Source organism: Beta vulgaris, chromosome 5 (assembly GCF_026745355.1).
Source record: "Beta vulgaris subsp. vulgaris cultivar EL10 chromosome 5, EL10.2, whole genome shotgun sequence".
Lineage (NCBI taxonomy): Eukaryota > Viridiplantae > Streptophyta > Magnoliopsida > Caryophyllales > Amaranthaceae > Beta > Beta vulgaris.
In genome coordinates, this window is record NC_079206.1 from 16,795,456 (window position 1) to 16,821,215 (window position 25,760).

Below are 25,760 nucleotides of genomic sequence, written 5' to 3' on the forward strand. Positions count from 1 at the left end.
ATTAAACAAGCATAACAAATTAATAGAAATTATTCTAATTCAATCTAACTATCGAAGAAAAATAAACCACAATAAAAAAAAAGGTACAAACATGGCTTCCCTCTCTAAGCCCTAGAAAAGACTACTCACTCATGATGATAATAAACTCAATAAACATAATGCAAGTAGAAGAATTCATTAAATTAAACAAAGTAAGAAGGAATACTGAATAATTAAAGAACAATGAAAAAACGGAATCAACTATCTTTATAATCTTCAAAGGCAAGAGTTAATACCAAGCTAGAGAGAGAAAAATAAGTGTATAAACCTAAAAACGTAGAAATTCAGATGGTCAAATCGAAAATAATACTAAAAACCTATTTATAGTTTTTACAAAACCGACTAAAAAAGGGCAAAATTAACCGTCCCGAAAAACCGCCTGGTCGGGCGACACTGATGCAAATTCTACGAAAAAAGGGGATCGCCCGGTCGAGTGCGTAAGCACTTTTGGCCTTTTGCTAATGCTCCCAGCTCTTCTTTCGTGGCTCGCCCGGGACGGGCCAAAACCGTCCGGTCGACCAGGCGAGTGTGATTTCTCATTCTTTTTCCTTGCAATTTGTCCGAATCATTTGTGTAATCTCCCAGATCTTCTTTGGGCCCAATGTGACCCATTGGACTCATGTTTCGCAATTTAATTAAAGACACTAAACGCCTAATCTGCACCAAAACATGTAACACACGAAAACAACTCTAAACACATCAAATCACATAAAAAACGAGCTTAAAAGAGCTCAAATCGACTATTAAAATTAAGGGAATTGGAGTAAATAATCTATATATAATATACACATCAGTCTCGTATCTGTATCAACTCTAGTGTAGAAAATTTGACACAAATACCACTTGTTAAAACTATGATGAGGACAAATGCACTGCAAATCCTTGAATCTTTTCCAAGCTTCATACAATGACTCTCCAAGATCTTGGGTGAAAGTCACTATCTCATGATGTATATTTGCAGTCTTTTGATATGGATACCATTTGACGAGAATTTTTTTTGATAACTCTGCCAAGCTGCGATGGAGGCAGGCAACCTATTATACAAAAATGGAGATTTGTCCCGCAGAGAAAATCCAAACAAGATTAGTTTCAACTTTCATCTCATCAGTAGTAACACCAACTTGTTTTTTAGTAGCACAACATTGTAAAACCGTTGCAGGTGCTGATTTGGGTCTTCAGATGGTAACCCAGTAAACTTATTATTCTGAACTATATTCAGAACATGAGACTTGATTTCAAAATTAGTAGCAGGGATAGTAGGCATCCGTACAACAGTGGGTACATCATCTGGATATGGTTGTCCATAATCCCTGAAGGTTCGAGTAGCATTCTCACCCATTGTAAAAGAAATAGGTGTGATAGGGAATTCTTGTTGTCGTGGGGATGGTGGAGTAGGTGTCTTTTGGGAAGGTGTCCCTGCAGAAAAATTTTCTTGCTTAGTTTTCTTTCCAAGTCTACGAGCAGTATTTTTAGTCTCCGGCTCAAATGGAATCAAATTTGGGGATTTTAATTTCCTACTCATACACCAAAAACACTAAAACAAACTTGAGATACTTTGAAGAACATGTGTTCTTCAGAGTAAGGTAGTGTAATACTATAATTCTGATAAAATAAATATAGTCCGTCTCCCCAGCAACAGCGCCAAAATTTAAAAGGCTAAAGTCGTATCACCTAATCAAAAATAACATAACGTCCACTAACTAGTAGTCAGGGAAGTCAGAATTGAATCCACAGGGAGATAACTATACTTTTATATCTGAACTCTAATATTATACTAACTAAATCAGTTAAAAGGGGTTGGTTTACTGAACTAATAAAATAATTAAATCATAAATATCAATTAAGGGAAGGACTAGAGAACGGTTTACCATGTATGCAATTTCGGATATCAAGAATGATTCAAGAAACTCAATGAAATAATCTAACTAGGACACATGTAATTTCTCTCAAACATTACCTCCCTCGAAGCTTACTAAGTCGCTCTCTCATGGTCATAGATCGTTAAGCCTACTATTGAGAGCCTATACAAAATCTTACCTCTAGGGCTATAAGTTTGTATTGCAACAATAATCAACGCAGTTGGCCAAACTTGTATATTAACTTAAATTATTCAATAGCAAGAATCAAACAAATCAATGAATTAAATAATCATTCAATCAATCCCTCATATGCATACATAGATCCCCAAATCCCTAGAAAACAAACTACTCACACATAATTGGCGAAACATAATCACAATTAAATTAGAAAGTAACATGATGGCGTAACAAAGAAAAAATAAGGGCATAGTAATACCAATTGAAGAACAAATATTGAAAACAATTCCTCTATTGAATCTTGAATGGATTTGCAAAGTAAAACAAACTAGGGTTCTTGAGAGAATAAAAGTGATTAGAAAACTAATGATTAAAATAATAATATGAAAAATATGGTCTTTTCCCACTTGAAGGAGGATTATTTATATTAAAACAAGAAACTATGCAACATGCGCATTAAAACGGTACAAAGTGCGATCCGTCCGGGCTGGTGGGGTGAAATTCGCTAGACCGGGAGGTTGTCAGGTAATTTTTTCCGTATAAGTGAAATAGTGCCCCGCTCGGTCGGTAGAGCGGTCCAGCCCGCAACAAAATATTTTATTTTCTTACAAATCTTCTCCAAACGATGAAATTTGGCTAAGTAAAGGCGCCTAAGCATATGGGGATTTCGCCCGACCGGGTGGTCATCAACCTGCACAAATCTATATCTTCAAAATGCCATAACTTCTTCGTTATTTGTCACAATAGGCAAGTGAACACTCGTTGGAAAGCTCTTAAAGTGTAAAATATAACAAAATTAAAATAACTGCATTTGGATTTGTATAATTTGAGATATAATTAAAAGAGTGGACTGGAGTCATTTTAATTTCTACTTCTTTCACTATTCGCTTTCCTTCAAAAATCTTCAACTCAATGCTCGTGCTTTCAAAATTACATCATCTCTTGTAGTAATATAAATGAGTAGGAAATGCACTAAAACATGCTAATTTCTACGATGATGAACTTGAAACTACAAACACACTACAAGGAGCACATTAGTACGAAAAGTAGCTCTAAAGAGTGCAATTAAGACTAATAATCAATGAGATACGGGGGTAAAAACTGTATATAAAATAGATATATCACCCTTGTGTTTGCCACTTTTAGATCGATCACCAAGGGGTCATCGTGTGTGTATGGAGGACCTGACTGGATTCTCCACAGGTCATTACGGAGCAGTCGGGGAGGAGATGGTGGACGTCAAGCACTTCGTGCTTGAGACTTTGTAGGTGAGCTTTGCGAGATCAGTTGATTAGGTCTTCTGACGCAAAGCCACTTTCTATAAGCCTGATGGATCCTTCTGTATCTCCACTGTTCGACTGATGCACCTTTTGTTTGCCTTTCTCCTCGCTTGTCTGCTTGAGGTTGCCCTGATCTGCTAAGTTATCAAGGGACTTCTTGAGTTCTTTATAATCTTTGGTGGTGTGTCCACAGTCCTTATGGTACTCACACCACTGGCTCTTATCTCTTTGAGCAGATGAGGTTCTGATAGAAGGTGGGTGGGGGAGCATGGACTTATCCTTCATGACCAAGTAGATTTCTCCTCTTTTTGCCAAACGGGGGTTGTTACCGTGGTCGTTGAACCTGTTTAACCGACCTCCCGTATTCTATTGTTTCAGTTGTTCCTTGTGGTTTCCTTCTTCCTTCCTCTTCTTGCTTCGATAATCCGAATAGCGACATATGTCTGTCACTTGGATGAATCTTTGAGCTCTACTCATTGCCTCGGAGAAGGTTTTTACTTTGTTTCTTGCCAGATACCATCTCAACCGACCGGGTTGAAGTTCATACATTGGGGAGGCAAATGATATCGCGTCCCGCAGGTTTAAAACCTTGAGCAACTCTTTATTGAACCTTTTGATGTACTCGGCTAGAATCTCATTCTTCTCTTGTCTAGCCGCCATTAGGAGGCTCGTTTTCTTCTACCTTTTTCCCGCAACAAACTGATGAATGAATAGGTCCTCAAATACTGAGAAATCGAATATGATTTCGGCAGGCATTTCTCGGAACTAATTTAGAGCAAGCCCCTTTAGTGTTGTAGGGAAGAAGCGGCACCAGGTAGCCTCACCATTGGTTTAGACACTCATCTGAGCTTTATATCTGGCCATGTGATCAGTCGTGTCGATTAGGCCCGTAAATGGTTCAATGGTTAGCGTTTTGATCTTTCCTGGACTAGTTGATACAGGATTTCTTGGCTGAACGAGACCATGAATTTAAGGGGACCATTGTTGATCCGAGGGGGACTGGATTGGGACAATTCACCATGGCCCTCCCGCTGAGCGGCTTTGTTTTTCATAATGTGTTTAGCGTCATACCCCTTGCTGAGGTTCTTCTGGTCAAGGAAGTGTCGATCATCCTCAAGCTTACGTGCGACACCGCCTCTAGGCGACTTGGAAACATGGGTTTCTTCGCATGTCGAGCGGACCTCCCCTTAGGTGGGTGTCGATCATCTTCTCCCTGCCTAGATCTCTACCGATCATGTTGGTTGTGTTCCCTCGCTCCAGATCGTTGTCGCCTAGGCTGACCATGGACAGAGTGGGGGTTGTGTTCCTCCCTTAGAGAAGGCTTTCTCCTTAGGGTTGGGATGAGCACGTCCTTGTTGCAAGGTTGTCAACATATCCATTATGTTGCATTGCAAGTTGAAGTTAAGTAGTTATCAGGGTTATATCTGCAACAAACAAGGGTTGGGGGTCGACTTGTTGCAATTGTTGTGATGGAGCAGGTCGATTCTCATTAGATTGCACTTCGTTGGGATCGATGGTCTGAACTGTCGGGGGTCGGAATCTGTTGGTGAGAGGGTGACGGCGCCCGCTAGGTTTATGAGCTTGCGCTGAATGTTGGGTCTAGAGCGAGTATTCTTGGTTGGTGCTATCGCTGAGTAACAATGAGATGAATCTTGCTGAGTGGTGGCGAGGTAGCTTTGTTTCTATCATCCCCATAGGTGGCGCCAAACTGAATCTGTCTAGAAACTGAGGATTGTTGATGTGTGTTGAGTTGGAGTAGACCCTGAGAATGTTCACCTGAATATGTACTACAGTTCAAAAAATAATAATTTCGATATTCATATACGAAATTAGAGTGGCGAAAAAAGCACTTAGCTAAAACACAAACGAGATCAAATCTGCCGTCACCCAAAAAAACAAACCTAATACTAACCTCATTACACTCATATATTATATAGAACCAATTCTTACAGAATTTATAACAAAACTTGATCAATAGGTCTACCTATAATACTAACCTAAAAAAAATTGACTAACAGATCTACTACATCTGCTATAACACTAACCTAAAAAAATCAAATCTCCGTTCACCAAAAAAAAGGAAATAAATGGAGATCTGGAATGCTAAAACAAAAAAAAATCAGGAAAAAAAATTTGTTAACCTAAAACAAAGAAAATTTACAAACCGGTCTATAAAAAACAAAAAAAAAAACGAATCAAAACAGGATAAAAAACTGCTGAAACAAAAATTGCATAAAAAACAACGAAAACTTACAAACAACCTGGTGCAAACGAAAATTTACAAATGGTGAGGACGAAAAAGAGGGAGAAGATCTGGTTGTTGGTGCGAATGGCCGACACGCGTCTGGCGGACGAATGAACAGACGAACGAATCTGGCGAAGGAACGAATGGTCGTGGTTGAAGACGAACGATCGACGGTCGTGGTTGAAACGGACGAACGCGAGAGGATCGGATGAGAGGGTTAGAGGAAGAGTGAGAGGATTAGAGGAAGAGTGAGAGGAAAGAGGAGGAGAGAGAGATAAGAAGAGAGGAGGAGAGAGGGATGGGAAGAGAGGCGTGTGTGAGAGGAGAGAGAGAGGGGAAGAGAGGCGTGCGTGAGAGGAGAGAGAGGAAGAGAGGAGTGCTTAAAACCCTGGGTGAATTATTTTATTATTAATTTCAAAAGCCTATTGCTGCGGATTTTTGTAGGAACCGCATCAATAGGTTCAAATAATAATTTTCATATTATTTTAATATATTGTTGCGGTTCTTGCCAGAAACCACATCAATATGTTTGGTCAAATAGTCAAAAAATTTCAAAAATATTTCGTCCAAACCATATTGCTGCGGGTTTCGGCCGAAACCGCAGCAATACGATTATTTTATATTTTTCCTTTTCTTTTTACGTTATATATTACTGCGTATGGGTAAAATCGCAACAATAAGCAATTATTATACTAGTGAAGGTTAGACTACCCGGAGGTTGTTCCCGGATCGTCCTCCGACGCTCAAGTCGGTTGAGGTAGAAAGAGAAAGTCTAAAGAGAGATGCTCTAGTTAGTTAGTTGAGAATTCAATACCTGATCATTGATGAGACCGGTGATATAATAGTATTGCGAATTCCCATACAGGTAACATTAATGAGGTGTGATTTCTTAGGATCAATGGTTATGTTGCATTTTCAAGCAATTAGCCTTTCCACCCCAATTTGTGGATCCTTAGACATGAAGGCTTCCCATGTCTCTGAGTTTAGGTTAACTCCATGGTGGGACCCACAGCTGTCACCTGTTTGGTAAAGAGGTAGGCTCCCATATAATATTGGGTTGATCCTTTACTTGGCTCGAATTAGCATGTAAAATATGTTAGCACCTTATCATTTACAACCCGTTTGATGATTGGTTGTTATAAATGGTGGTAATGGTAATGAATTTATATGCAAATTTGTGAAGAAAACATTGTTCATTCTCTTGATAATGCTTATTTATCCTAAATTTTTTATTTTCATCTGATATTACCTTGTAGGTGGTAATAATTGGTAATGAAAATTGCTTCCCTTGGAGAAAAAATATACAAGTTTAGGGGTGAGATTGCTTCCCTATGAAAAAAAACCACAAACTTTGGGGTTGAAATTGTCTGTCGTTAGCCGCTGGAGACTTTTGAAGGTGATTCTTGTAATATTACACTTAACATTCACACAGTCTTATGAAAGACGGTCTCACGTTAGCTTAACGTGAGACCGTCCAAGTTCATCATTGAACTGGAGGCGCGACTCAAGTGGTTTTCAATTGGCGGTGAAGTTACGTGGTGATGTCAGCGTCGGCAAGTGGGTAGGAGGAGTCCATTTCTGAAAATAACTCACGGTGACAACGTGCACACGTAGCGGCAACGCAAAGATAACAGAGAGAGAAAGGTGCAACCATAGTACGAACATCTCGAGAAGACCAGCTATACCAGCAACAAAGAGGTAACAAATAGCATAATAGGTAGCTATGACCCAACCATGGCGACCACCGCGAGGCAGCCGCGACAGCACTACACGGCACCACAGGAGGACAGAGACATACGAGAGAGAAAAATAGGGACCATAGTGCTAGTAGAAGCAATGGCAAAGTAAGGAGGAATGGTGGTGGCAACGAATAACTCCGCCCTAGCTCTCATATACCAACGAAGCAAAAACAATGCGGGGAGGGGAAATTTTGTCGAGGGAGAAAGAATGAATATAGGCTTTTATTTTGTTGAGAAGCTATAAGTAATTGACAGCAAACCAAAATTTTGGCTTCTCCCTATTAAAACAACTTCAATTGTTCTTTCTAATTTTGTCATTTTCAAGTTATAGTTATAATTTTTCAATTAGTTAAGGAATTTTAATAATTAGTTACATATTTTTGGCTCTTAGTCATGGTTTTTTGATTCACAGTTAGCTTTTGCTTAATAGTTATGAAATTCGGATATATAGTTATGATTTTTAGGTGATTAGTTATTAATTATGGTTAATAATTATGGTTTAATTTTATGGTTGATAGTTGTGATTCTGGCTATTAGTTATTGTTTTCTGATAAATAGTTACGATATTTGGATATTTAGTTTTTTTTTACATGAGTTATGACTTTTGTTTTTTTAGTTCCGATTTGTTTCAATCTAGAAAACAACTAAAAGATTGTAATTATAGCATATGAATAATTATTTATTAATCTCATGAGTAACAATGATGCATGGTTTTATGGTTTAAGTTTTGATATTTGGTTAACAATTATACTTTGAGGGTTGATAGTATGGGCAGTCAATAGTTGTGATTTTAAGGTCATTAGTTTTATTTATTGTATGCATTAGTAAAGATTGTTTTTGCATTGGTTATTTGATGTTGGCAATAAAGATGCGATAGTTATTTAAGAAAGACAGAATTAGTGCATTAATTTTTTTTTGAGAAAGAGAGAATTATGTATTTATGCGTGATACTGAAATTATGGTCAATAAAATGCATTATATAATCTTAATTTTATGATAAAACTAATATATTTCAGCACTTAACTAAAATACTTCAGCGTTGAACTAATATACTTCAGCACTTAACTAATTCACCCAGAAGCAATTTAAGGTTAGCATAACTAATAGGTGCAAGCGCTTAACTAATTCTACTACTAGTTTGATACACATGCAGCGATCTCAAGTTAACACTAACGTGAGATCGTCTCACCAAAAACGGACTCTAACATTCATTACCATTACTATCATTTAATTTATTAACGACTACCAAATGAACCGTTAAGATAACTAAAATACTTTTCCAAATTGAGCCATTATTTTAACCAACTTTCGCATGAAAAAATACATCTGATTATTTCTCTACACTTAACTAACTTAAGAAAGCAACACCCCACCGGCACAAAACGGTGACACTCGCAACACCAGCCACACCCAACTGGCAATGGCAACTAACGATACTTGTAAGTTGTAACTTGTAAGCTATTCAAAAAAAAAAAAAGTTGTAACTTGTAAGTACACAGTAATGCTGTAAGGGTACAATCGTACTTTCCCACAATCCTTAAATCTAAAGCACCCTTCCCTTTTTCCTCCAGAATTAAGAATTTTTTTAAAAAACAAATTCCCCAAATTGAAGTTTTCATCCAAGATTAGAATCCCCTGGCATCAGAAATCACATATTCTCTCTCCTCTTTCCTCTTTCCTCTTTCCCTCCCAAAATTTCCGAAGAGGAAGAAATCTCGTTCGTATCTCTCTCCTCTCGGGATTATTTCGCTTCTTTTTATCTAGATTTTATCTCTAATGGCTTCCGAAAATTTCACCGACAAAAATGCCATTTTCAGAAAGCTCAGAGCTAAATCCGAGAATAAGGTTTGCAATTTCTTCTCCATTTTCCACTATTTGATCCTCAATTGTCTTTTTAGGGTTAGGATCTGGTTCAGATCGGGGTTCAATTTGCTCGAAAATCGATTTGATTTGGTTTTTTTGGGGAATTTTTTGTTATGAATTTGATGAGATTTTTGTATTGATGTGTTTTCAGATGTGTTTCGATTGTAATGCGAAGAACCCTACTTGGGCGTCGGTGACCTATGGGATCTTCCTGTGTATCGACTGCTCCGCGGCTCACCGGAGCCTCGGTGTTCATATCAGTTTCGTCAGGTTTTTTTTGCTCTTAATTATTAATCTTGATCGCTGTGTTTCTTAGTTTGTTGATTTATTAATTAGCGGTTTTTCTGATGTTCTAGGGTTTAATTTCTAATGATGTGTAGTGGATTGAAGTTCACTGGTTTATAAAACTATTTCAAATTTTCATAAATGGTGGAATGCGGAAAAAATTTGGACAGTAGGTTTTGAGAGTGTCATTAAAATTAGCGGGAATTTGGCAACTTGTTTAATTTGTTCATTTTTTGAACTAGGTAGGCATATGATCTAAGGATATTTAGGCTTTTAGATTATGCAACATTTTGTGCTGTGATGTAACTGAGATTAGTATGGTTGTGAGTGACGAGCAGCCGTGTTGTTGATAAGATCAATCAGTAGCATGTTGCTTTGATCGTACTTCTTTTATTTTGTCAATCTTCACCTGGCATTTTTTAGAATTAATCTGATAAGGTGTTGATGTCTTGACAAGGAGAATGAATGGAGGGTATTGAGTAGTAAATCTGGATTTGGACGATTTGTTTAGTGGAAATGACAGGGTTATGAGTTAACATTGTTGGAATGAGTAACTGTAAACATATTTGAGGTTCGTTAACTCATTCAGGTAATAGTGCAATGTGGATCACCACCTTGGGATGTTGTGAAATTGAAAGATTTTGTCCTTAGATTCATGCTTTTTGGGTCCTTTTCTTTTCACCGTAAATGAGTTGAGGGCTTGGAAGTTCAGATAAGGGGCGAGTAGTTTAGTTCACATCTGAAGGTAAGTTGAGATTACGTCAGTGTTTTCAGTTGAGAATGACGTGGATTTATTATATCCAAGCTAGTTTGCTCAACAATGGGCATCATCTCTGCGTTTCTTGGTGATACTGCAATCGCTTGTTCTCCATTTTACCTTTTTGGTAAGGCAGGTTGTATAATTATGGAGTGGGGCATCTTCTCTGCGTTTCTTGGTGATACTGCAATCTCTTAGCAGATTTGAATAAACTTTTGGTGCACCCTGAGGCTTCTCCTAGTGGTGGACTTGAGACTATTTATGTAGCGAAACTCGAAAGCCACAAAGGCTGATGCAGGTTATTTAAGAGTCTTATGCAAATTACCAAGTTTGGCAGGTTTGTTATTGTCGTATTGTTCTGTGGAAGTTGTTCATTCTCGCGTTGAAGTAAACATTTTCCAAACCCGAAATTCGGGGGTGTTGGTTGAATTAGTGATTTCATAAAAACGTAGAGTGTAGCTAAAAAGCTAAACTATGAAAATCGTTGGTTATTTTACACAATGTTTGATATCCCTAAAAAAAATTCTTCTTCGGTTTACATATATGGGGGTGGGACTTGTTTGAAGACATTGTCTCTAGCAAGAGTTCTTTAGTTTAGAATTTTGAATCTGTTGGTGGAAATTTCTTAAGAGCTTGTCTAAATGACAAGATGATGTTGTGATGGAGTATTAGGAGCCCAAAATTAGGGGAGTATTGATTGAAATGTGGTGTTTATGCCGAAAATATTTCTTGTACGATGTGTAGTTGCACAAAAAATCCCTCTACCATGAAGTTTGCAAGCTATCTGGTGTATATCGAAGGAAATTGGAAATTTGATGTATAAAAAAGCCTTGGTCCTTAGCAAGGATTCTCAAGCTTAAAGTTGCAAGTCTATTAGTGGGAATATAGGAAGAATCTTATGACATGAGGATGTTGTTACATCCCATCTTTGCTAAGATTTCACGTGATGAAAAATGAAGCCTACAATGAGAAGTAATCCCTTGTTTTGGTAAGTCATTTGGGAGAGAATGGAATATTGGTAGTATTTGATTAAATATGTTATTAGTCTTGCTTTTTCATTCCCGATTCTTGTAGCATATGTTATTTGGAACTATGAAATTAATTAAGAGAATCAGGGACACCATTATTGTCAGATAAAATTTTAGTCTTAAACTGGCAGCTTTTCCTTTACTCACTGCAATGAAGACTAATTATCACATTTCCCTACTATTTATTTGTTTATTTGTGGGTTAGATATTTTGGGTTTCCCAACACATATGAAACAACTTTTTGGGTGGTAAACGTAAGAGTCATTCTAGATTTTTAGTTGAATTGTTGTTTTATTCTTTTCTACAAAGATTCATGTTTAAGATGTGAATTCCTTTCTTGCTTATGTTTTACTTGGAGAGGTTAATGTCATGAAAGATGACTTTGGAAGTTATCTGGTATGGGTTTTGGTCTTACGTGCATATCAAACTAAAAGTGGATCAACTATGGGGAGGAAGCGTTGTTGTTCATTGCAAGCCCAATCTATATGTGAATTTCAAGCTTCAGATTTCGGTAGCGATCCAAATTGGATTGTTTTGTTAGGTTTGAACTTACACCATATGCCATCTCAAACCAAAATTTATGTTTGTAAGTATTTGGCCATCTCTGTGGACTGTGGAGCACATCTTTCTCAATCTTTGGGGGTTTATTATCTGGACTATGCCCTGGACTATTAGTTTCAAATTTTTGTGCCTAGGTCTCCTCCATTTTATGTTTAAATTTGCTGGTTTGTTTCTGTTTATCAAATCCAATGGTATATAATACAAGGTGATTTGTCAATTACTTTTTCCATGTGAAGGGACCTGACACATATACCATGTTGGGATTTCTTGATAAAGCCCTCAATGTTTCTTTTGAAATAGTAGTAGTTTACCAAAGACGATTTTAGCTAAGTCGATTTCTGTTTCTTTTTTGAAGAGTGTATCAAGGGTCCTTTATCAGTTGTCCTTTTGCATGTGGGTTATAAGAAACTTTTAGGTACTCGGGGAGTATGTCGTATTATTATAATAAGGTGTTTGGACAATGTGACCAACGTTTGCAGGTAGGAGTCGGTTTCTATTGACACTCTAGTTTGAAATTAGAGGCAGTTGACGCAACAATCTATTTGCTGTTTGAGTTAGGAAGTGTTAATAGAGACGATGTATGTTTTGCTAATTTGGTTGCTAAAGCTATTTGTTGGATGCTCAAGAGTAGCTCTGTGTTGTATTCTGAAAAAGTTTCATGCTATGCCATGTTTTACTTTTCAAGATCCTAATGTGGACAATTTCTGTATTTCAAAGGTCTACAAACTTGGATTCATGGTCACCTGAGCAGTTGAAGATGATGTTCTTTGGGGGAAACAACCGTGCTCATACATTCTTTAAGCAGCATGGATGGGGTGAAGGAGGAGGCAAGGTTGAAGCTAGATATACATCACGAGCTGCTGATTTATACAAGCAAATACTGGCGAAAGAAGTTGCTAAAAATTCTGTTGAAGATTCTAGTTTACCTTCTTCTCCAGTGGCTTCACAGTCTGCCCAGGCATCTAACGGATTTTCTGATGCTAACAGCAGTGAAATTCCAAAGGAAATTGTAATAGAAAAGAAGGAAACAGCTGACTTACCTGCTTCTCCAACAGCTCGTTCTGTAAGTACTTCTACTGTCAAGAGACCTCTTGGACTTGGAGCAAAGAAAGCTGGAAAAAGTGGAGGGCTGGGTGCTAGAAAGCTTACGAAAAAGGTCTGTCTTTTGTGTATTGTTGGAGGGATGATACGTAATAGTCAATATTTGAAAACTTTCTTATGGAAAGAGATGATTTTGTGTTTATGTAATATATGGCTTCTTGCTGACCCAGTAATGACAATTTTCCTGCAGCCAAATGAGGACCTTTATGAGCAGAAGCCAGAGGAGCCCCCTGCTCCTGTTGCTACCCCAAGTAGCAAGCCACTCCCTGTTGGATCATCTTATCTTTCTCGCTTCGAGTATGTTGAAAACAATAATACTACCGGAACAGAGAAAATGTCAGATGGACCTCAGATGATTAGCCATGTTGCACCACCCAAGTCATCAAGCTTTTTCGCAGACTTTGGTATGGACAGTGGTTTCCAGAGAAAAGGAAGCTTAAATTCTTCAAAATTACAGGTAAGCTGTCTCAAAGCCGGTTAGGTTGACTATATTAATTCTAGTTTGGATGCATGTCTCTTACACATTGAAGGTTCAGTGTCTTTTAGTGGGATATGTGGGATAGTGAAGTCTATTAAATGTTGACCTGGTCTTACTTTTGCATCCAAGTTCGCAATGACATGCACTTGACACCTAGCATGTGCGGGATGTTTGGGGTTCTCGTGCCCATGTGCTTTAAATACATATTTATGCACATTATACGCTCTTACATTTGCTCTCAAAGCACATGTACGTATTAGGAAAATTCTTAATTGGATAACAATTGTACTATCGAAACGATATCAACCTTTTATCTCTGCGAAGGTCACTTCTTTTAACTTCAAATGAAGTTTGCTACGTGAATTTTCCTTCCCTTCCCCGAAGACAAAATTTTACGAAGACAAAATTTTACATGTCAAATTAAAACTGGTTCTTCCTCATTTTCCCTGGAGCCATCACTTATAACCTTACAGTCCATCCCTGCTTCTGAGATTTGGCACATGCCACGCCCACTATCTCCCCTTTGCAACTTTGCGATTGGTAGGATTAAGTGGCATACCATGCTGATGGCCACTATTTCATCTATTGTTCCTTGCTTTACTTCCTTTTCTCCTGATTGGATTAGAGGAGATTTAAAATATTGCCACGAGCTTTTTTTTTGGTAGAGTGTTATTGTGTAAATGAAATCCTTTGTTTGGGAAATATTTTCTCCCTTGTAAAGTACTACATTATACCATTGTTTATAATGCTGTATGTGTGCCACTCTACCTTATTGCTACAGTTGCAAGAGGCAGTTTCTGCTAGACCTATCAACTGACTCGCCAGCTACTTCAGAGAAGTAAAGGTGACTTCAGAAAGACATTATATTTGATCCATTGTTGCATTCTGGCTGTGGAGATGTGACTTGTGGGTCTTTCTTCAGTGCAGATTGTGTGAATTATATGGTGTCATCTGTGTACTATCACATGATGTTATGTCTAAATTTCTAACAAACTTAAACATGCTACCAGGTGGCTGATGTTTTGTCTATCTGATTGTATAACTGACAGGTGGAAGAAACTGATGAGGCCAGGAAAAAGTTCTCAAATGCTAAATCAATTTCCTCTTCTCAATACTTTGGAGACCAGAGCAGAGCTGGTGATTTGGATGCTCGAGCTTCCCTGCAAAAGTTTTCTGTGAGTGCTTTTTTACTTTTTTGTTGGATGATTGCTTGATTGACTTTCAAATAAGTGATAATATGGCCTCCCTAAAAAAAAGTGATAGTATGGCTTTTCTCATTATAAAGGCTTGTATGGTGTGTGTACTCTGTTCTATGTTATTCCGACACCTTTATTTACCTCAAAAATCGGGTGTCATGTCGTTTCGTGATTTCACTTCACTTGGATACTTCATCTTAAACTAAAAACTTGTCTTTTTTCTACAAAATAGCCGAGTCGGACACTTGAACACCCGTATCCGGATAGACACTCAATTCGTGTCTGAGCAATATAGACTCTGTTAGATTTTGGTTTCTATTCAATCTCGATTTGTACAAAATTCGAGTAATGCAGTAGTTCTGTATAGTTTATTTTTAGGGTTGCTTTTGTTAAGATTCTCTATTTGAGAATGTTAAGTGACTTAGTTTACCAAAAAAAAAAAAAGTAACTTAACCTCAATTTTCTTTTAGTACCTGGGTAAAATGACACCATGTGTAATTATACTCGTATGTGTAATTCCACGTGCATTTATATATGTGGTTTATATGCTTTCAGGACTTATTGGGCTTATTTTTTTCATTGCTTTGATCCATTAAAGTGCTTATGGATTACTTGTACAGGGTTTGTGTATTAGCATTTAGCGCTGTGAATCTTGTTACTCTAGATTTTATCTTTTGATATAGTTTGCTACTTTTCATTGTAAGTTGATATTGTGGAATATAGCAGTCTAGCAGTGTCAATAACGTATGATTTATCATTTATAAGTGATAAGTCCCCCAACCTCCTCTTTTCCCCCCCTGTCAGCTCTCTCTAACTGGATGCTGGAAGTTTCTTTTGCTGATTTTTCTTTTTCTTGTGGGATTTGGATTCTCCAAACTTAGGTCTGTGTTTGTTCATGTGCACTTCCATTCAACGGAACCTGTTTTGCCCACTGCCCTTGTCACTTCTCCTTCCTCCCATAATCTTTATAACCATCCTTTCAGTCCCTGCACAGGCGCACACCCAGTATCTGCTCTGCTCCCTGACAACCATAAATTGTCAAACTCCTTTCCTTCGCTCATAGATACTGTTGTCATGACCTTGGTTGTGTGCTGCCGGCACTTTCACCTTTCTAGCCTCCAATTAGATCTTCAAAGAAATTTCACCACTCACCAGCTTGCCTTATTTATCTTACCAGATGCTGGCCTTTGGTGGCTAGGTATCTTCAGACTGGTGAAGTTAATGACTGAGCTGATATTTTAGGTGGCTGTGGAATTGTGGATTGAGAGGAGAGTTTGTGGTGGGATTGTGGGAAACCAAATAGGAGAAGACTGAGAGGATAGTGAGCCCAGTGTGGATACTAGTTGCGAGTGCCACGGATGCGAGCGTGATAGAGGAGATGATGGATGATAGTGGAAAAGAAGGATAATATGGAACTAAGTCGATGGAGAAGTTGCCGTTTTGCTGTTTTTCCAATTGTTAATTTTTTTGTTTTAACTGTTTCCTGAACAATACTTTTGGGATTCCGGAAAATATGGCATTGGATAGGGTAAAGTGAACAGAGAAAAATTATTCTGATGACACAACTTGGCCTTTTATATAGTCCTTTTGATATCTTTTGCTTTACTCCTTGGGGTTCACAAACTTCACTCCCTAAATCCCTTTTCTTAATTCTCCTTTTAGGGTCTTTGTCAAATCTCTCCTTTTGTTTCTCACATTTGTTTTCTCTTATAGAAATCTCTCAAAATGATATTTTTATAGCCAGTTTTCTCTTTGCACCTCATTCATTTTGGGTTCTTTATGTTTTCTCTCGTCTTACTCTTCTCAGTTTCACTCTCTCATTTTTCTTTGTTTAAACTCTTAAGTCTTACGCCTTTATTTTTATTGTCTCGTTTTTCACAAAAAAAAGTTCTTTTGAAGATTCATATCAAGCAGACCCAGATCATTTTGGGACTAAGGCCGTTGTTTGGACATTTCACTTTCTTGAAATGTCTGGAAACAAGTGTTTTCTCTCAAAAGTATCTGAGAGAAGGAAACATAAGCTTTTAGGGAGCATGCTTGAGAGGTAAAATATTTATACACACTCACAGTTGCACAAATACACACAGGGTTGCACACACCTGTGCTGATAAAGAGGGAATGTGAGAAAGTAGAGTGAGGATCTGTGGCTAGTGTCTGAAATCTGAATATCGGATTATTCAGAGAGACGTGATGTTCAATTGATTTATGTCCCTCTTGCTTCATGGGGGTCTGATCTTATCTGCTTGGTGGAAGGATGTTACCTAATTCTATACTCAATCTCGAATGAACTGTGTTTGTTTACCTTCTTGTATTCTTATATCAGCTACTTGTCATAGTGTTAGTTTTTTCTTTGAAATTACTTTTATGCAGATTCTTTGATGTGCTTGCTTGATAAAGAATCGGATAACATGAATCAATTGGTACCTCACAAGGTTACTAGTAGTCTTATGGTTCTGTGTCGCTCTCTTTAATGCTGTCATCGTTTTCAAATTTTGGGTCTATTAGTGAGATAGACTCATTCTTTGGCATCATTGCTGAATTTATGCTGGCTACTTATCACCACTGTTGCTTGCTTTTTTTGAAATCACTTGTGTGCTTGCTTGTTTAGATATGTTGGATATATGACTGAACTGTACACCTAGCCTTAAAATTCCATTTTAACCTCCTCTTGGATGCTACAGTTCTTTGAAGAGATAGTCAATCAGTGTCTGGAATTAGTTGCCGTGTTTCAAACCCTCATAATTAATGATGATGCTGTCCTATTATAGTTGGATTATTCTCAAACTTGTATCATTTACTCAATCTTAATTAATAGTAAGACTATCTTTCTGAAATAGAATCAGATTCCCTTATTTTAGCAAATGCGACAACTTTTTTTTGGACATCATAATACAGTTTGTATAATTGTGACTACCTCACTGAAAATAACTCTATCTTCTTTCTCAGGGATCAAGTGCAATCTCTAGTGCCGATCTTTTTGGACATGATGGTGACAATTCTTCTCTTGATGTATCTGCAAGTGATCTCATCAACCGTTTATCATTCCAGGTACTGCCAGACTCTAACGATTGACATGTGGTGCGACATGGATATCAATTGTGTGGTTTTCCATACCACATATCTTGGAGCTGTTGAATATTTCATGGTTTCATATAGTATTTTGCTGAACAGCTGGAGGGATTTGGTTGATGACCATTTATAATTTTGAATTATTCCCTCACCTCAAAACTACCTAAACTTTCCCCGGGTTGAGAATGATTTATAAAATGTGAAATTTCATTGCATGGTGCTGTTTTTATCCTTGACAAGCAGAACAAGATATTCCCTCATCTCAAAACTAAGTACAAATATCCTGATGTTGAGAATGTTTAATTTATAAAATGTAAAATTTCATTGCATGGTGCTGTTTTTATCTTTGACAGGCACAACAAGATATATCTTCCTTGAAGAATATTGCCGGAGAAACAGGGAAGAAGCTCGGTACCCTGGCGTCGTCGTTGATAACTGATCTTCAGGATAGAATCCTTTAGTGTAATGTCTGTAATCATTTGAAAATTGTCACAAATACAAGGAGAGATTAATTTAGTATATGTAAAATGAGTTTTTTCTTGCAATTCTTTGGAAAACGAATAAGATTTTGCACTCTTTCCTAGTTTCCTGTGTGCTTGCCTAGCATATTGTGTTGTGAGGGACCAAGAGTGTTTCATTGTTACGACTTACGAATTGTCATTTTTGTCTTTATATTTAGTTAGTTATTATTACTGTGTAAACATAGCAGAATTTTCAATCTCTGCTATGGTCCTGTCTGTGGCGATCAACTGTGTTTTCTTATATGATTTTTATTGTTGCTACTAGATTCTTTTTTTTGTTTTTTAATGGTTATTTTACTCTTGTGGATTGATTATAATTTATAGGTTTATCTCGATTTATAGGATAAAAACCATTGTAACGTTTTGTTGTAAATGTTCTGTAAAACTAACATTTACTATAAGAATTCTTAGGGGGTAAATCCAAAAAAAAAAACCTCCTTAGGATTCTGTACCGGAAGACTTCGCTGTATCTTGGTATGTTGAGTACAGAACCATTGTATATTAGCTTTTAACCCGTGCAAAGTGTTATATAGATATGATTTGAACATAATGTACGAAATTGATTTGTTTATTAAGTAGTTGTTTTTGTTCAAAATTTATTGAAACATAATACATTAGAATTCATTTATATAAGGTTGAAAGAATATAAAATGTAAAATTATATTTCATGATATATAAAAAATTCTTTATTACAACATTTTAAACTTTAAAAATCTTATACATCTATAAATATGTAAATGAAACAAAAAAAAATACACCAAAATGCGCGGGAATACTTTATTTTTTAAACTTAAGATTATATGATGTTTCTCCTAAAATTATGGTCTGGATATTAGCTCATGGCTTAAGTTTTTATAACTATGTCATGTATTAAAGATATATTTTAAAACTGACTTATGACCCGTGCGTTTAGTGATTGATGTATGTCATGATAAAGTGCATGAGAAGTTTTTGTTGATTAGAACTGGCTTATGACCCGTATGTATTATTTATTAGTACTATTATATGAAAAGTTACTGAATAGGAAGATGGTACATGTATTGTGAAAATTTTCAAAGTGAAAAATGATGCATTTATATGGTAGCACATGAATATTACATTTATAAACTTTATAAGATACATAGTTAACTCATTTCCAATAACAAAGATATAAATCACTACATTTTTATTTAATTTTAAATAATATTCGATATCGTTATCAAGGTATGAGGATTTCAATAGTATTTTACGCCCATCAAATTTTTTTCTTATAAAACGTTCGAGTCTAGCTACAATACGGGCTATACGTAGATTTGAAAAAAATTAGGGTTTTTCTACGTTATGCCCTCCTGTTAGTGAAATTAATAATGATTAATTAATTGAATTAATTTGAGTAGTTGTTAAAAAAACATGAGAGGGAAACTTTCTTTTCTCTTTAAAGCTCCTCTCCATCATCAACAATGTCAACTGCAAATTCTTACTTAGTTGCGGCCTTGGAACGGGAATTCGTCACTCCCAAGTGTAATTGCAGGCCCCCCCCCCCCCCCAAAAAAAAAAAAACGCGAGATTGCACATCTCTGGATCTCAACGCAATCATGGTAGGGCATATTTCAAGTGCGATTTTTGCAATTTTTTTGTGTGATTGCACAGTGGACATATGATTAGATGAGGAGATGCTGCAGATATTTTTTTGCTCTGGTATTTTGTTTTTGGGACAGAGTGCGAAGAAGAGGGAGTAAGGAAGTTCAATGATCAAAACATGAGAGAGAGAGAGAGAGAGGATGAATATTTTATTTTCTTTTTTTTTTGTTCGAAAAAATTATAAAATTGACGGTAGGTGACACATTTAATGTCAAACCTAACGTCCGTCATTAATAAGCCCTCATTAATGGCATTTTGTATTAAAAATAGATAACAAAAGGGCACAATATAGAAATTCCAAAAAGATGGGGTACAGCGTAGAAAATGAAAAAACACGAGGGTATAACGTAGAAAAACCCAAAAAATTAATTTTGAATTACTAAAAACTAAATTGAAAATATTTTTATAGAAAACTGACCATGTTCGATATGAATTTTCGAATAGTTCCTAACCGCTTATATACACCCAAATTACATATTCTCATCGTTTCACTCATACAAAAACCACCGTATATAGTATCTTACCTATACATTTCGCAAAACTATTCGATTTGCATTTTTCGACTGAAACTGTCTTGTCCTTAATCTCACCCCCAATTGCCGAACCAAGAGCCTACTTACCCAAATATGATTTGTATCATATAGACCCGTAATTGAAAATACTATCACTTGCATTTGACCCAATAAAAGAAAAGGGATTGAAGTTGCTAGTGCTCAAATAATGACTCATGTAGAAAACTTACTACTTTAATTGTGTGTAATGATCAGGTTTGTTGTAGACGAAGGGATGACTTTAACTCATACTCTATTTTATCATTGGGTAGTATAAGTATATTTTTTAATTGATCATTTATTTTAGATCATTAAGATCAATTTAGCATTCATATCGCTATTTTCTTCTAATCTCTATTATATAAGGGAAGGGGGGAGCAATGGTGTCCTCTTTTGAAACGCCTATTTTGCCCCTTCTCTTTCTAAATTATAAAAGAAATGTCAAAATCAAAATACCGAAAATAAATTTACAACATTCACTCACAAATCATTTAAAAGAAGAAACTTTACAAATCACCCATACAATTGAGAAAATCACGTTATAAAAATCACGCAAATCACTCAAATAATCAGGAAACTTTATTAAAACTTAAAATTAATATACAAACTAAAACTAATAACCTAGAATGTCAATACATACAAAAATTTACTTATAAATCACTATTCTCAAGAACCATTCACAATTAATGGTGAGTCATGATAAAAAATAGAGGTGTATTTGTAGTGAAATCATAATTTAGAAATTAGACAAGGAAAAAAAATTATTTACTTTTTTATAGTGTTTCCTATATATAATGAAACTTTTACATATATTTGCGTATTTTTTTCTATTATATAATAGCGATAAATTATCAAGGTAAAAAGGTTTATATAAAATATCATTCAAGAATTAAAGTACAACATATCTCTATTATATAAGGGAAGGGGGGGGAAGCTATGGTGTCCTCGAATGAAGAGACTATCTTACCCCCTTTCCATTCTAAATTACAAATTTACTTTCAAATCAAAGGAGGCTTCAAACAAAAATATCAAAAATATAATTATAATAATCACTCACAAGTCAATTAAAATCATAAAATTGCATAATTTACGTTATGCAAATCACTAAAATGATGAAACTTTACAAAAATTAAAAAATTCACTTACAAACTGCAACCTATGAAAAAATTGACTTGAAATCAAAGCGCCTACTTTCTTTACAATTTATGAAGTACCGTACTTAATTCAAAAATCAACTAAAAAATTATAATATTAGAAATCATAAATAAATTCAAAAAAAATTCTATTTTATTCATAGGATTTAACTTTGAAAAGTAATAAAAAAACAAAAAAAATGGTGAGAGACTTAAGTGACAGAAACTAAACCAATCAAATTTTGCAACTAAAACCAATTATACTTCGTATGTCTAATGTTCAAATTTTGACTCTTATGCCGAAGAAAATTTAGTTTCTGTTCGAAAAAAAATTCAAGCACGCATCGCGTGCAAAAAAATTCTAGTACTATCTACCTAAAGTGAAAGATTTGTATACATGCTAAAACATTGTATAATTGATCGTTAGGCAATATAAGAGGAAAGTACTCTAAATAATTCATGCTTGATCTTTGTATGATGATTATTGCTGCTTTTTCTTTCTTAATTACTGAGTGACTGCTCTTGGAACTAGTTTATGATATGCCCTTAGCCATATTGAATGAGAATGAAGTCACGGATTCGTAGTTTTCGTTTCCTCTTTCTATAAATATATGGGTAGATACTTAGATTATTGATTCCATATTTTTTATTTGGTTTGGTTAGGAGTGAAAAGCTATGCAAATGGAGGAGTGAAAAAGTTGCAGTATGATGAAAGTTTTGGGAAGCAAGAACAACACCCTCCCCATTAACTGATATCAATTTTGGCGATTCTTAAAATTTAAATATGTGCATTGATCAAAAGTATATTATGAATATTTACACTATGAATTTATTAATTTGAATATATGAAGACTAAGCATTTGTCAGCCAAAAGTATATTATGAATATTTACACATTGAACTTATGGAAGGATTTGATTTCATTACCTATAATAATTCAATCTTTTGACGTTAAGTGAGGCGTTGATTATGGCATTGTGCAATCAAGGAAAGTCAGAATCATCAAGTGATACATGGACATTTATTCTGAATTTCTTACATATGGCAGTTTTTTTTGTGAGGATGACACGTAGCAAATTTAATGGCAGCTCGACACATAGGCAAATATGACTTATCTTTATATGTAGATATAGATATAGATACAGCGAAATATGTGTCTTCCGAAATCTTCCGCTGTATCTTGGTACAATTGTGGATTTACCAAGAACTGGAAGAACTACAATTGTGGATTTTTATCTGTATCTTGGTACAGAACCATTTACTACAATATGTATCTTAGAATAAAGAACCATTGTATATGCTTTATTCTATTATTCAATTTATTTTTACTTATTGTGGAAAATGTTGATTTTCTTAAGTTTTGTTGAAGGTTCGTTTTATTAAATTTATTTTTACTTGTTTAATTTGAACTTATTTTAATTACACTCAAATTAGCTGAACTTATTGAAATTTATTTAAGGTTTTAATTACACTAAAATTAGCTGAACTTATTGAAATTTATTTAAGGTTATTTTATAAGTTGTTAAACTTATTGCAAACTTATCATAATTTAACTATATTTTTTTATATAAAAAAATAAAGAAATTTTCCGCCTGAATAATAATACATTAAGGAGTTAACTACCTTTTAAGAACCTAAAGTATTCATCTTTTTTCCGTTAAAGACTTAAAATACATTTTTGCTTCCTTAAGGGATTAACACTAATCGACGTTAACCTATTTGCTTATAAATTAACGACAAACCTAATTATGAAATACAACAGCCTGAAAATAAAGAGAAAAAAACCTAAACCTTCCTTTACAATTTTCTTTTCACTGTGAGAAAATATCAGTCACAAGAAGATCAAAAGAAACTCATTCATCTTTGTTTTTATGTTAATCAAAGCCTACATGTGAAGCCTTTAAAAAAAAAAAAGCCTATATGTGAAGGTGAGAAAATTCAATTTTCTTTACTATCTTATAATTTTTTTTGGTTTTTGTTTATATTTTTCTTATCTCTTCTTGGATTAATTTTTTTTTATCTGTAAAGATTGTATGTCTGTGCCATTAAACTAACTGAAAAACATGATTAATTAAGATGTTTACTTTGTGCTTAGACTAAAAAACTGACTTGGATTTAATAATCTTGAAAATTCTGGTGAGAATTGTGGATCCTTGCCGAAAGAAAGAGAATACCTAGACTTAAAACTAAAGCAAGTATGATGCTCATGAATCAGATTGAAAAAAAAAAGAAAAAACAGGATGAAGATGACTTAGTACACTAAACAAATGGAAAAATTAAATTTTGGTTTGGGTTAAAGGAGCTTTATAATTTTTTAATCAAGCATCATATGTTAAACTAATTAACAATTGTTTCCCAACACTAAGTGAAAGTAGATGTTGTTTTTTTGTGCTAAAATTGAACATTCATGTTTAATTTGTTTCATGTTCTAATTGTGTACTCTTAAATTTTATTTTCGTGTCATTTAATTCAGAACATGGTTGATAAACATGAAATAGTGATATATCATGGAAGGTATTGGCAGAAGTGCAGAAGACTTACAAAACGGATTGTATAAATTTTTGTCACTTCCTATCAGGTTTTGGTAAATAGTTTTGTTTTATTTTTCAGGAAATTATAGCTTAATAATTGACTTTTTTCTATTAAATTAATTTTTCTCTTTTTGGTGTTTAACGGTGTTTTCAAATAATTCCTTGAAGGAGCAAAAAATTACTTTAAGTCCTTAAAGGAAAAAAATGAAAATAATCCCGATATATGCTGAATTAAAAAATATATCCCTGGATTCCATCCACATAGGACATGGTTGTTTATTTTTAAATATTGTCACTAAACATAACAGTTGGTCAAATTAGTGGTCTAACTCTGATTGGATAGATATTTATTTCAACTAACAGTACAACACATATCAATTATTAGTTGTATTAGAGTTACAAAAATTAGAATTGAACTTAAATTTACTCGAGAAGAGAGAAACCATTCCAGCAGCCGACGTGCCTTAATTTAAGAGCAAGAGATCGAGTTTGTTTCGGAGAAGCCTGCTATTGATATATAGAGGTCAACAAGTATTGTCTCTCATTTACTTCTTTTACTTTCTTTTTATGTAGAAATTAAGGTTATGGTTAGTTCACTTGAAAATTTCTGACTGAACTTATTTAATCTGATTTGAATTTATTTTTTCTGATCTGATCTAAATTTATTTTTTCTGATCAGATCTGAACTTTTTTAGTCTGATCTGATCTGATTTACAAGATCTTATCTTTTATAAAATATATTATCACCTAAAAATAGATGAAAAATATTGTCAAACATGCCAAACATGGATGTCCCATATCAATTGGCTATTATGCTTTCTGCATTCACATTTCAAAATTTCATCCGATTGTATAAGTTGGATATACCGATTTCAAGGACCGTAAATATTGCACCAAGTAGAGCAGATTGTGATATATTCAATGACTTGCGTAAGAAAGAAATGGATAGGATGCAACTTCAAATAGCTAGAGAGATTTGGAATTCGGTAGGAAGAGGTATACCAGATCTAAAATTATAATTTGTATCTCGCACTTAGCTTATTTTGAAATGTAATCCGAATTTAGTAGTTTTGTTGTCATGAATTTGAGCTATCATATTTTATATATGTCTTATTTTTGCGCCAATCTTATGTCTTTAACACGTGGCTTTTGATTTTCTATTATTTAATAACAACGAAATAACTTAAAATAATGATAACAATGACATTTATAATGATAACAACGAGATTAATAATAATTACCAATATTAATAATTAATAAGTACAACAACAACAATAATAATCCGTTTGAACAAATGTACTAGTAAATAATAGTATTAATAGTAATAATGAGTTTTTAAATATAAGCATTATCTGATCTGAACTTATCTGATCTGATCTGATCTAATCTGAACTTATTTGTTTCATCTGATCTGATTTGAAATAAGCAAACATAAGATAAACTGAACATAGCCTAAGAATCAAGAAATATCTTGGTCAAATGAAAGAAATCTAGAGAGAATTGTTACAGGATGAAGAAATAAAATCGTAAAACTGAACTTACTAACAGAAAGCTCGAGAATGAGTATTTATACAAGAGGTAGTTAATTATAAATCTCTAACTAACTAGTTAACTAGGATACATAATTAATTACAAATAATCTTATACTACTCCTTCAAGCTGGACTTTTGAAACAAGGCCAAGCTTGAAACACAGAGTATGATGTCATGTAGAAGGCAAGGCTTAGTG

General features: G+C 34.9%; 1 protein-coding gene and 1 non-coding gene across 2 annotated transcripts; both read left to right on the forward strand.

Moving 5' to 3' along the window:
• The first annotated feature begins 888 nt into the window (after window positions 1–888).
• LOC125498030 (small nucleolar RNA R71) lies at window positions 889–992 on the forward strand. The gene has a single exon (XR_007274800.1). It is a non-coding gene; the product is annotated as a small nucleolar RNA R71 (small nucleolar RNA).
• Window positions 993–8,925: 7,933 nt separating this feature from the next.
• LOC104892908 (probable ADP-ribosylation factor GTPase-activating protein AGD9) lies at window positions 8,926–18,462 on the forward strand. The gene is made up of 7 exons (XM_010678932.3): window positions 8,926–9,184; window positions 9,354–9,472; window positions 12,551–12,989; window positions 13,125–13,391; window positions 14,462–14,587; window positions 17,555–17,656; window positions 18,031–18,462. The coding sequence occupies exons 1-7, from the start codon at window positions 9,116–9,118 to the stop codon at window positions 18,136–18,138; spliced, it is 1,230 nt and encodes a 409-aa protein (XP_010677234.2). The 5' UTR covers window positions 8,926–9,115; the 3' UTR covers window positions 18,139–18,462.
• Window positions 18,463–25,760: the final 7,298 nt, after the last annotated feature.

What these genes read in the sequence shown, in the direction of transcription:
- LOC104892908 (XM_010678932.3), top strand. Translation starts at nt 9,116, where the DNA reads ATGGCTTCCGAAAATTTCACCGACAAAAATGCCATTTTCAGAAAGCTC. An exon ending in GAGCTAAATCCGAGAATAAG is followed by an intron (nt 9,185 to 9,353) that starts GTTTGCAATTTC and finishes ATGTGTTTTCAG; the next exon opens with ATGTGTTTCGATTGTAATGC. An exon ending in TCAACCGTTTATCATTCCAG is followed by an intron (nt 17,657 to 18,030) that starts GTACTGCCAGAC and finishes TATCTTTGACAG; the next exon opens with GCACAACAAGATATATCTTC.